The sequence below is a fragment of the Perognathus longimembris genome, chromosome 28 (assembly GCF_023159225.1).
Source record: "Perognathus longimembris pacificus isolate PPM17 chromosome 28, ASM2315922v1, whole genome shotgun sequence".
In the NCBI taxonomy this organism is placed as follows: domain Eukaryota; kingdom Metazoa; phylum Chordata; class Mammalia; order Rodentia; family Heteromyidae; genus Perognathus; species Perognathus longimembris.
Window position 1 is genome coordinate 1,631,934 of NC_063188.1, and position 13,164 is coordinate 1,645,097.

The window sequence follows — 13,164 nt, forward strand, 5'->3', positions numbered from 1 at the left end:
TTATTGCTTCCACTCCTTGCCATGGCCTGCTTAAACTTGGCCACACCTAGACCTGCAGGTGTCCATGGTATCCTGACATGCTCCCTTTCTTGTTACCCATGCCAGCTTCACTCACCGGCTGGCTCGGGCTCAGGAGCCCTCCTCACAGAATGTCTGTAGCCTTTCTTACCACACCCCTGAGAGTCGGCTGGTTTGTTCTTCCTTTTCCATGGATCGTGCTTGTTGGTTTTAACCAATAGGGAACTACCAAGCATTCTCAGGCGTAAAATAAAGTTTATTCCCAAACTGCTGGCCCGGCATGTGGTGTTCGTGGGCACAGTAAGAGAGCTGACACAGGGTGTGGTAGGGGCTAAGTGGGGGAGGGGAGGGAGAAGATGTAGCCACACTGGATGCTGGATGCAGATGTAACCTGAGAGTCTGAGAATCTCTCACTGCCTGAAGGAGGTGTGACTGGGGCGGTTCAGGATGTGACCTCAGAGAAACGGGAGGTAACTGCGTGCAGGTGTGCTAGTCACCTAGGTAACAGAGGTGCTGGGCGGAGACTTCTAGAGTAGGGTACATGGGGTCCTCCTGCAAGGAAAAAAGTGGGAGAAGGGAAAGTCTGCGTGCAGATTCACACACAGACACAGAGAAAGGGGTCTTCCTGGGTGGACGTAACAGTGCTCAGCACAACACTGGGGAATTCTTGGGTTTTTGTGTTTTTGTTTGGTCGTGGGGCCTGGGCACTGTCCCTGAGCTCTTTTGCTCAACACTAGCACTCTACCACTTTGAGCCACAGCACCACTTCCAGTTTTCCACTGGTGAATTGGAGATAAGAGTCTCATGGGCTTTCCTGCCAGGGCTGGCTTTGAACTGCAATTCTGAGATCTCATCCTCCTGAGTAGCTAGGATGACAGGTGTGAGCCACCAGCAGCCAGCAACACTGGGGAATTCTTGATGTGGCCTGACTGGTTGTCCAGGAAACGTCTCTGGGCTTTCCAGGATGACCCAGTATCTCTGAGTAGTGTGTGTGTCACTGCCACCTCCCTTCAAGAATGAGAACAGGCACAACTGGTGGGCCCATTGTAGCACCCATAGCTGCCAGCCTTGCCCTGCCCTGCCCTTTCATTTTGCTCCCTGCTCCCAATTCCTCTGGGAACTAGAGCAAGAAAGCACCAAGGAGCTAGGTGCCAGGCCCTTCTGCCTGGCTACTCCTGTAGACCACTGCTGGGGAAGGTTGAAGGCCATGCAGGACTGCGCTCCCCGCTGTCCAAGTGAACCAACTGCTTTATGGGCCATGCACTCAGAATGGCCTGCAGTGGGCAAAACAAGCACCATGGTTGCCCTTGTGCCCCCCCCCCCCGCCCCATGCAGCACATGTCTAGGTCCTTGAGATGCCAGATCCTGGGAATGGCATACAACCTGGACCAGGGATGGCTTTGCCACCCTGCCATGTGGACAGTATTCCTCACCTGGAACCAGGTGGGGTAGAGAAAGCTTCAAGGGCCTGGGATCAGAGGGGCTTCCAGCTGTCTGTCCCCTTACATTGCTCAGCCACAGCCCACAGGCTTTATAACCTTCCTTTGACCCGATGGAGTGTTGTTCCTATCTCCCTTGCCTCCTTGCCTTGGCAGGTAGCCTCTGCTAAATGCTGTTAGACATCATCCCTACACCCTTAACACAGATACCATCTCCCTGTCCTGGTAAAATGAACCCTCAAGGTGGGAGAGCTTCAGCAAGTGTCCGCACTGAGCCTATCCCAGAGGCCATTCCTGCTCACTGGGGCAACACCTAGGTCTTGTCCTTAGAGGACTCTCTTCCTATAGGCTGTGTGGTTTCCCTCATCTGTAACAACTGGAATATGTCTAGGACATTCTTAGCAGAGGATCACAATAGCTCAATAGCTGTGTGCATATGACCACATAAAATGATGCATATCAAAATGAACTCCAAGAAATGAAAATGAGGCTTCTTTCTATGTACTCTTGGCAGATTACTTTTTTCTTTCTGTTTTTCCCCCTTTGGTTTATTCCATGTCATTATTTTTGATTTCAGTACCCTTTAAATTTATCTGATTTGGGGAAGGGAAGGGGAATCACGGAAATAGTGGGACAAAGGGTGAACCAATGCAACACTATACTCACCAGACATTATGTTGGAAATCAACTTCATGACTTGGTGGGGGAGGGGGAGTGGAGGGAAGTGGGAGAAAATGAGGGAGGGGGTAACATGGTTGGAAAAGTACTGTACTCATTACCTTATGTAACTGTAATCCCTCTGTACATCACCTGTACAATAATTTTTTTAAACTTCCTTTTCATAGGCTGAGCATGGCCTGGAACTTCTGTTTCTAAGGTGACATCAACCTTATTATGGGCTGCCTAGTCCCCAGGGATGGCAGAAACCAAGGCCTGGAGAAAGGGGCCCTGTTGCCTTTCTGTAGTGTGTCTCAGTGTAGAGCCAGACATCAAATCTGGATCAGCAGGTCCTCTAGCCACCGACTATCCCTCAGCAGACTAGGAGGAAGGGCTGGATCAGAGCCTTCCACCATGTTCTGGCTTCCTGCTGGCCTGTGAGGACATGTTCCTCCAGCCCGTGACAGTGCTGATCGCTCATCAAGCCTGCGTGCGGCCAGAGACTACTTCCCAGTCTGTAAACACAGGGTGTATGTCCTGGTGGCTGTGAGCTCAAGAGGGGGCGGTCAGCAAGCCGGCACCACAGGTCCTGCAGCCTCAGGGCTCCTGGTTGCCCAACAGCAGGCTGGGGCGGGCCGTGGCTACTTATTAAAGGCTGCCTGGAGCAGCCTGTGCTGAGACAGGTGCCTAGCAGCCCAGGAAGCCAGCCAGCGCCAGCCCCAGGTAAGCCAGCCTGGTGGGGTTGATGAGAACAGATGCCGGGAAGCTGGAGGCAGGCAAAGGGCAGGCAGTTTGGGGCAGCGCTGTTTGATAGGGAGTAGGTTGGGGAGATGGGCCTCTTTACAGGTGTTCTCTGGTGCCTGCTTCCCAATGCCGTGCCCCAAGTGGACGAAACCAGGGCGTTTCCCACTGAGCCTTCATAGTCAATGTCCCATGAGGGTGGGCCCCAATTCTGTTCTTGGGCTGCATCTGCCTCTCTGTATCTCCGAGGGGACTGTGACTAGATGTGGGCTTATCAGCAAAAAAAAAAAAAAAATTTGGGGGGGGACTAGGCACAGCAGGCCTTCCTTTAGCTCCTTAGGTAGGCAGGAGTAGGACTGGCTAGGCAGACTTGAGGAATGAAAAGGAGAGGGTGTTAGGTATTGGGGAGGCTCCATCCTGGGGGTGAGAAGTAACAGGTCCTGAGCACTGGCCTCAGGCCCGTGGAGTCTCCCTCTGAGTGTCCCTGGATGTGGGCCTTAGCAGCTACTCCTAGAGCTAAAGGCTCTAGGAGATGAGTTGGGGGATGGAAGGAAGTGAGACCCAGACAGGCCAGAACTTTGACCAGTAAGATGATGGCCATGCTTAGCCGAGCCTGGATAATCCCATTTCTTTTTCCTTGTTTTCTTTTGAATAGATATAAACTTTCCTTACTTTCAAGGTGAGTAGATCATAAAGCTCATAACTGAATTCCTATTAAACTCACCTGCATATAGAAGCAACTGCCCACGACAGCACACAGAAAGATAATTCTCTACATATCTCACCTACTCTAGGCAAAAAGGACACATGGTAATGAGAGCAACTTCATTATTCTCATTTCTTTAAAAATTGTTACTACAAAGATGATGTACAGAGGGGTTATAGTTATATAAGCCAGGGGATGAGTGCATTTCTTTTTGGACAATGTCACTTCCATTGTCTTCCCATTGCTTTAGCCCTTAAGTTTATGCCTCTTGTTCTGGCAGCCTTAGGCCCTGCTGTTCCTGTGAGAGAATATCACCATGTCGGAACCTCCCCGGGCTGAGACCTTCGTCTTTCTGGACCTAGAAGCCACTGGGCTCCCCAATGTGGATCCTGAGATTGCTGAACTGTCTCTTTTTGCTGTCCACCGCTCTTGCCTGGAGAGCCCAGAGCGGGATGACTCCGGTACCCCCATGCTGCCCCGTGTCCTGGATAAGCTCACACTATGCATGTGCCCGGAGCGCCCCTTCACTGCCAAGGCCAGTGAGATTACCGGCCTGACTAGCGAAGGTCTGGCTCAGTGCCGGAAGGCTCCATTCGATGATGCCATAGTGAAGACACTGCAGGCCTTCCTGAGCCGCCAGGAAGGCCCCATCTGCCTGGTGGCCCACAATGGCTTTGATTACGACTTCCCTTTGCTGTGCACCGAGCTGCAACGCCTGGGTGCTCACCTGCCCCAGGACACTGTCTGCCTGGACACACTTCCGGCGCTGCGGGGCCTGGACCGTGCCCACAGCCATGGCACGCGGGCTCAGGGCCATAAGAGCTACAGCCTGAGCAGCCTCTTCCACCGCTATTTCAAGGCTCAGCCAAGTGCGGCCCACTCAGCGGAGGGCGATGTGCATACCCTGCTCCTGATCTTCCTGCACCGTGCTCCTGAGCTGCTTGCCTGGGCAGATGAGCAGGCCCGCAGCTGGGCCCACATTGAGCCCATGTATGTGTTGCCTGAAGGCCCGAGCTTTGAAGCCTAAGCGCAAACTTGCCTGTGCAGTCAAGGTCTGCGGCTGGGAGCTGATGCTGACCAGAACATCACTGTTCTTCCACGGCACATGCCATGCATTCCCCAGCCCTGGCCTCACTGACCATGGAGCCTCAGAGCCCTCTCGCAGCAGCCAGCTGCTTTAAGGCTCCCATTCTTCCTGTGTCTTAAAATAAACATTTCCAACTACTCACTAGCTGAATTTAGTGACCAGACTCGGGGCCAGGCCCACTGCTCATGTACCCCATCAGCCTGCCTAGAGCTCACAGACAGCCATGGCAGGCTGGAGCAAAGTCCCCAGACTGTTCCACTAGTCTCTTACATGGTGAGCTTTGTGGGTGCATGGGGGTGGGGGGAGACATCTGGGCTCAGGCTGTTCTGTAGGGCTGATGGTTGTGTGTCGCGAGCCATCAGCCATCTCCCTGACAAGTCTCTTGTCACACTGAGTATTGTCCCTCTCTGTATTGTTGCTCCAGTGGCCCAAGAGATCAATGAATAGGGCCTGGAATGAGCAGCTGAAGCTGTACCAGGGAAGGATGTGGGAGGGGAGCTGAGCCTGAAGAGCCGGCACCTGCCTGGATACAAAGCCCAGCTCAAGCGCTTGCCCTCTTGGGCCCCTGCTTTGTGATGTGGGAATGGTGAATTGGCATGACCTGATGCACTAGGGAAAGGGAGGAAGCACTCTCTAGATGCAAGCAGGGGGCATGAGTGCCACAAGAGGGCCACCTAGATAGGCCAGACCAAGCTGATCTGAGGCAGAAAAGAGATGGAGTAACTAGCTCAGGGAATATAGCCATCAGAGACCTGGGAGGCCGTGCTGTGGAGGTGGCTTCTTGCCATCCACTTTGGCTGGACTTGGGATTGCTATCTGAACTGCCTGTGGAGCTCCACCCCAGGGCACTACCATTTTGTGAGGAGGCAAGCAAGGAAAGACCTGTGTCATTGAATGCCAGAGTAGGTGAAGAGGGGAGGGGTGGCCACGCCCAAGAATGATTCACAGAATGAAGCCTCCAGCCTTGAGCCAACCAGGCCCTTAGGGAGAACTCTTAAGTAGGTCAAAATGACTAGAGCTGCTGCAATGTGCAGGCGGAAGGATGGTGAAGCCAGGGCACAGCCAGTGGCTGCACCAAACTCCATGTGGCCTGAGCCAAGGCTCAGTTTGAGAGGGATGGGGAGTCACAGAAGTCTGGAAGAAAAAAGGGGCAAAATCTAATTTATGTGGAGACTAGAGTGGTTCTGCAGGGAGAGGCAGCCTGGCGTGGGGAAGGGTGTGGTAATGCGAAGCCCACAGAGGCAAGTTTGGCAATGTGGTCAGCAACCCGAAGGTCTTGTCATAACCAAGCCTTCTGATGAGATCACCTACCTAAGGAAGTGACACAGGCAGGATTGGCTGGCCAGAGCCAGTCCTTAGAGGAGCCGAAGGAATAGTGGGCCCAGAACCTTCTAGATCTACTGCCTTGGCAGGGGTGCCTTCTCTTTCCTTCTGGCCAGACTGCAGGAAGAGCGCTAGAACCAGAAGGTGGCACCTTGAAACCCTTGCCTTGCTGATGAATACGTGGTACCAAGTGAGTACCTTCTTACTCAGCAGCTCCGAATGGGCTCAAGTCCAGACTGGACTTCTCAGTCTGTGAAAGGTCACTTCCCCAGGGTGGTATCCAGTTTCACATCCTCCCACTCCTCGGGACTGGGAGACCTCTCCCTCAGCATGCTGGGCCTTCCTGGCCTTATGGTGGGCTGGCCTCAGACACCCTTCCTGAATCTGTGCTTGTTCAGACTGGCTAAGACAAACATCGCTTCCATGGGGTGCAGGCAGGCTGTGACTTGCCCTCTGCGGCATCAAAGCAGTTGTTTGCTGGTAAAATCTCAACAACTGACTTTCCAGGAAAGCAAATGGAACCATACATATAAATGAATGTATGCCCCTGATGTTTCCTCAAGGGCAAATGTGGTTTCCACATCAATGTCAGCTGTCATTCTCCTTTATCTTAATGAGTAAGATGAAAGTAGAGCAACAAAGCCATTAGGGCTTTTCACATTCATGCTGTTCTGTTCACAATGTCATAGCCACGGAGGTGATAGTCTTGTTTAACTGCACTAACATTTCCCTCATGACTTGCTTAAGTCTAGGCAGCTGAAAAAGCAGTAATAAGTGCTGCTGTTGATCTCTGTACAACAGGTTTGCCACTATGGCCAGTCTCAAGCTACCACCATGTCACTGACCTTGTCAAGAGAGTCAAAGTGGCACTCACTCTACAACACTGATCCACCAAGTAGAGCCATTATGTGTATGACAATGCATAGTCATAATAAAATGGGTTAGTTATGGTATGATGGGCTTCAATTAGCTATTTTAATATAATTTATTTAACTTTCTATTTATATAAATTAATTTTAATAAATGATTCACCTGTCAAAATTCCTGAACATTTTATATCTATTAGAAAAAAACCCCAAAACAATGACCCAAGTACTAGTATGCATGATGGAGAATAGAGTCTTAAACTGCTGGTGAGATTATAAAGTGGTGCCACCAAGGTGGAAAACAGTTGTAAAAAAGTTAACCACATACCTACCATGTGAATCTTCATCACTGTGACAAATGATAGAGAGAAGCAATTTAAAAGGAGGAAAGAGATGGGGACTCATGGCTCATGCCTGTCATCCTAGCTATTTAGAAGGCTGATATCTGAGGATCCTAGTATGAAGCTACAAACAGACCCAAGAGATGCATAGCCAGTTAGCCAACAAAAAGCCAGAGGTGGCAGTGTAGCTCAAGTGGCAGAGCACTAGCCTTGCTTGAGTAAAAAAGCTAGGCAAGAACTTGAGGCTTTATTTTTAAATCCCAGTATCAGCACATGCACATGTGCACACACACACACACACACACACACACACACACACACTCACGAATAAAGGTTGGGGGTTTGGTCGAAGAGGCAGCGTGCCTGCCTAGCAAGCATGAAACCCTAAATTTGAACCCCATTACTACCAAGAAAAAAAAAGAAGGAAGATTTATTTTGGAACACAGTTCTCAGTCTGTGGGTACTTGGCTTTGTTGTGTCCAGGTCTGCAGCAAAGCAGAACATTGCACTAGCCAGAACATATGGAGGAGGAGACAGACGTAGGAAACGATCAGGGATAAGCTATCCTTCAAAGCACACCTGCAGTGACCTACTTCCTTCAATCAAGCCCTATTTTCTACCACCTCTCACTAATGCCACCAAATTAGGAATCATCAGTTGATTCAATCACTGATGAAGCCAGAGCTTTCATGACCCAATCACCTCCCAATAACTGGATCCACATCTAGAGGCAAAGTCTTCAACACTTGAGTCTTTCAGGGAGTACTTCATATACAAACCATAACAAAGGCCATTTGGTTTTCTGGTATTCAGGTGAATTCTTGTACATTTCAATATTAACCCCTTATTGTTAGAACAGGATTTCCAAATATTTTTTCCCAATATATGATGTGTATTACACATGAAAAGATGCATACTTACTCACACATGTACTACAGGTTCTGTTTCTCTGTCTGGATAGCCCATCCTGACAGAGACATCCAGTTGGGTAGGTTCATTTTTAAGATTTAGGGCCTGAAGCCTGTAATTCCAAGCATAAATGCTCCAAATGGAGAAGACCCAGTAGACACTAGGGCAAGAAACAACATGGAAAAGACTTCACAGGATCCAAAAAGTGATCTTCAGTGTGTGTTGAAGAATTTGTAGGAAAGAAGTGAGATGATCCACTTTCCCGCAGTGTTAAATATGGCCAGATTAGCATAGGAAAACTGTTCAGGTGAGACCTACACAAATAAGTCAATATGAAAGCCTGGGAGAGAACAGAATGTGCCTAGGGTTGGAGTGTCGGTGGGAAACAACAGGGAGGAGGAACAATCTCTCTCCATTGAGGAACACACTCTCCGCACCATGTGACCCAAAGAATTGATATGGGGGATGAGGACGGATGGGACGTGAGTTTGAAAGGATCCTTGGGAGTGCTAGCAGCAAGAACATCTTGGCCCCCCTCCCTCCACAGGAGTCAGGATGGGGCTTTGTGATGCCCAAGCCCCTCCAAGCCACGACTAGACCAACTGGGGGAGTTGCTTGCTGGTCACACAATGGCTAAGTGTGGGGTCACTCGTTGTCCTGGGAGGAAACATTCAGGGCAGCATGGAGGAGGAAAAGATGGCCAGCAAGCTACCAACATGTAGCACAGACACTGAACCTCTGACTTAAGGTACCCAAGGGAGGAGGAAAAGGAGGTCAGTGCTCAACCCAGGTTCCAAAGGTGACCTAAGGCACCCACGTTCCTCTTATTCCCCATGACCCCCTCCTCCCATGACTCCTTCCCTGTCCTAGCCTGCCATACTCCCAATCCAGCAAACCACACTCTGTCCTATGAATCCCTGTTCCCATGACTCCTCAACCTTCCTTACTGAAATCAGTACCTTTCTGTGATCTCCTGGTTGTCTTTCTAGCTTCCCACGCCAACACTGAAGGTCCCCAAGTCCCAGTATGGGCGGTGGGATAAAAAGGCCTCCTCCAAAATTTCCTAACTAAACATGAAGTCTTGGTAGCCTGGAGGCAGTTAATTCAGACAGGAAAATATCTATATGAGGACACTGGGAAAAGGAACGGATAGGAAAGTTCTGTCTGGTAGATCAGAAAGGGATCACCTTCTGCACGCATGAAAGCATTCAAACCTGAACACTCTTAACACTGTGGGATTCTTTTTGAAGAATCTTAGTAAGACATGCAAATACTAATGATGAGTGTTGGGAGAGAACTGGATGAGCTACTGAGCTACTATGGGAAATACATGGAACAGTGGGAATAACATGGGCTGCAGATGAATTGAGACCCAAGATCTCCTCTAAGCATTGTTGGTAGCCAGTGACCCAGGGGAAGTCCCCAGGCCATGAGCCTCAGGATCTTCATCTGGGAAGCAAATCTGACAAAGTCTGTCCAATAGGACTGCTGGATCATGATACATTTGGAGCAGTGTGTGTGTGTGTGTGTGTGTGTGTGTGTGTGTGTGTGTGTAATTGCAGTGAACGTCAGTGGGTCTTTCTAACAGTGTTCCAGCCCTGTCCACTCTGGTATGTTGTTCAGGTGTTTGTGGTTCTCTAGGGAAGCCAGAGAATCGGGGAATAGCTCATCAGCCAAGATGAAATTTCATGAAACAAATTCAGTACATATTCTTATGGAGGACACACTGCAAAATCTAGCTGTGAAGGACTCTTCCTTGCTAGGCAACTCTTAGAACTCGAACCAAGGACCAGCTCCTCCCCTTTGTCCTTCTTCCCTCTCTCTTTTCCTTCCTCCTTCTGAGCTGTTTCTCTATCCACAAAACTCTCCCTAACGCTCAAAATCTAGCTCTTGCCTCCAATTGGCTGAATTACTCCCAAGATAATAAACACAAATGTCATTGCAATTGTCTCTGGCTCTCCAAGCCAACCAGAATAGCATTTGGCCGGGGCTTTCTAGGCCTTGCCTCAGTAAAACTTCCTATCTCAGGAAATCCTTACAGATGATGCAGATAAGTCACTTAGCTCTTGTATATTGTTCAGCCACAGTTGTCTCATCTTCCCCAGGCTCTCTGCCTTATCCAGCATCCTAAAGGAACTTCTCAGAGCAGTGTTTTATTCTCGTTGGCCTAAGTCACACCATCTGAGGATGAACCGCCATGGAAGGAATTAGTTCCTCCCCCCATCCCAAACTGCCTTGGCTGAGGACATTGACACTGGGCAGCTTTCCTCTGGAGTCCAACCTCCTCCTCAATCCTTTTCTTGTTCTTTATGTCTCAGAAGGCATCTCAACACCCAACAATATGGCTACTGCTCCTAGACTACTCTGTAGGGAAACATGGACCTGAGTGAAGGCAGCTTACTAGTATCTTCACCACTAAACAAAGGCCTCCCAAGGAGCAGATGTTTAGTGAAGGTCTTACGAATGAGATGGTAAGTTTGAAGACTTATTTATAAAATGCAATTTAATGCATTCTCAAACAACAGCCAAATAAACCCAGGTCAACATGTATACTTTTTTTTTTTTTTTTGGCCAGTCCTGGGCCTTGGACTCAGGGCCTGAGCACTGTCCCTGGCTTCTTCCCGCTCAAGGCTAGCACTCTACCACTTGAGCCACAGTGCCCCTTCTGGCCGTTTTCTGTATATGTGGTGCTGGGGAATCGAACCCAGGGCCTCTTGTATACGAGGCAAGCTCTCTTGCCACTAGGCCATATCCCCAGCCCCAACATGTATACTTTTTAATGTTACAGGGAAGAAAAAACTGGGAAAGGCAAAGAATGAACTTTTCATTTCTCCATTTCTTTATATCATATATTTTACTGCTGGATCATTTCCATTTCCAAGAAATTACACACTCCAGTGTCATATTAACCTGTCCCAAGTGACAAAATAACACAGTTTACCCAATTCATTAAACAATTAGCAAGACACATTCCTAAACTATATTAACAGCAATAAATGTATGACTACTGTCATTCATAACCTTCCATTATGAAGCTGAATAAACCTTCAATTAAAAGGGCCAGCTGAAAAATTCCAAAGGAAACAAGAGGTCAATTCAAAGTCACCTGAATGTGGTACACTAAGTTCCTCTCAACTCACCCTAAAACTCCACTACTGAGAAGGCTGACTCCTGTCTTCAAACACAAAGTGAACAATGGGTCTCACGTGCCATGGGATTTCGCTCTGGAACATAAACACCCCCTCCCCGCAATGGCCTTGACTGTAACTCATGCTTAGGGGCCCCGTTCCTTCTCTCTCTCCTCTCTCAATGCTTCTTCATACAGGGAGGGGAAGCATGTGGGTTCACAGTCACTGAATTTGGCCCACCATCCCAGGACTTTCATCTTGCTGGTCTCTAAGTGCGCCCTTGGGCCCCACAGGAACTCATAGCAAAGAGGTGCACTGTTGGGCACCGGCCGGTACAGCAAGTATCTTTCCTGCACAAAAGTTTCAGTGATTAAATTCCTAGGATTCCCAAAAAGGTAGTGCTGTGACCCAGGATAAACCCCCATATTACTCAGTGCTTCCCAGATCATGTCTTCAGAGGCACGGTTGCCCTCCTTAAAGATGATACACAGGACCATGATCAGAAGGCCTGTCTTTGGCACACCCTGGACATCACGCATTATCCCATCGTAGGTGAGCCCCAGGGAAGTGACAAGGATGTAGGAGTGGTTGGTGGGATTCACTTCCTTCAAATCAAGGCCAAATATCAGCTGCATTCTCTCAGAGACCTTACGGAAGACCACAGAGAAGTACTCGTGGTGCCCTGTGATGACTTCCAGCATTTGTGCCTGGGAGGTCAGCTCCTTCCTGCGATACTTGAAGAGCAGGAAAGGTACCAAGGCTAGAACTTCTCCTAGCAAGGATTCAGGGTTATGTGGGATAATGCCCTGGTTATCTCTAGGGAGCAAATGATCCCATTCTTGGTTCCTGGAGCCCTGAATGACTTGGTTCTCTATAGCAGAAACCAAAGCAGTTGGGGGAGAGGAGGCTCTCTGGGGACTACTTGGTACCATAGGAGCAGGGTCCTCACTTGAAGTGGCTGGGGTCACAGCAGAGCTGGAGGAAGAGGCAGTGGCAATGGCCTCCTCCTCCTCAGCTACAGGGACCAGGAACCCACCCATCAGGCCCTGCGACGCCTCTCTCTGGTCCTGGTGGTTATCCTGACCCTGCCGGCCCTTCCGACTATGAGGCATCATGGTTGTCCTTGGGCACCGCAGGTGACGAGGACTCCCAGACCTGGGGAGAGAGGGAGCGTGTGAGTGCACTCAGCCTCCACCCCCACCCTTGGTGTTCTAGCACATGCCCTCACTGGGGTGTTCTTTGGGGGTGGGGTGGGGGTGCCCAGGCTCCTGGCTTCCTGGTAGTCTGTTTCTTGAGAGCCTGAGGCTCCTCATGGGGCAGGTGGCTCACAGAGCTTAGGTTGTAGGGATATCTGTACAGCACGTGGGATTAGGTAATGGTGGGGTCTCCTGTGTTCTGGGGTAGGTGAGCCACAGGTACACATTCATAGTGTACACTTCTAACCCTTCCTAGGTGTCACCTCCTCTGTGACCTGAGGACACTCTGAGACTATACTTTCAGCTCCTGGTTGCTAATGCTGGTGGAAGAGGCACTCACTGATCAGCCTTCTTGCCCCCCCCCCCCGCCCACCTTGAGGTTCCAGCCTGAAAGACCATCACTAGGCCTCTAGCCATAAAAAGAGGGCCCACTTTTCTGAGATGAATGTTCCTTCTATACCCACTCTGGGCCTCCAACTGTCTCCTTGCCAGCAGCTGGTCTGTAAAACTGAACTTCAGCCAGAAGTTCTCACATATGGCTATACCTGTTCAGGGACAGCAGCAAGCAGTGACCAAACTCAGTGTCCAGCATGTACATGCAGGATCTGATGATGATGATAGATGGCAAGGTCTGGAACTCCTCTCTGATGACCTGAGGCTACCTCCCTTACCCTTTTTTGCAAGACTCCAAGAGGAGCCAATGGAAGGCTAATCCACCCACAGTCCCTGGGTTTTCCTCACAGTTGGCAAGTT

General features: G+C 49.8%; 2 protein-coding genes across 2 annotated transcripts; one reads left to right on the forward strand and one right to left on the reverse strand.

The window, feature by feature from the left end:
* The first annotated feature begins 3,867 nt into the window (after nucleotides 1-3,867).
* Nucleotides 3,868-4,588, forward strand: Trex2 (three prime repair exonuclease 2). Its single transcript, XM_048336826.1, has one exon. It carries the CDS (start codon nucleotides 3,878-3,880, stop codon nucleotides 4,586-4,588), a length of 711 nt encoding a protein of 236 aa, XP_048192783.1. The 5' UTR covers nucleotides 3,868-3,877.
* Nucleotides 4,589-11,361: 6,773 nt separating this feature from the next.
* On the reverse strand, nucleotides 11,362-12,330 carry LOC125344061 (melanoma-associated antigen 11-like). The gene has a single exon (XM_048336662.1). The coding sequence runs from the start codon at nucleotides 12,328-12,330 to the stop codon at nucleotides 11,362-11,364; it is 969 nt and encodes a 322-aa protein (XP_048192619.1).
* Between the last annotated feature and the right edge of the window lie 834 nt (nucleotides 12,331-13,164).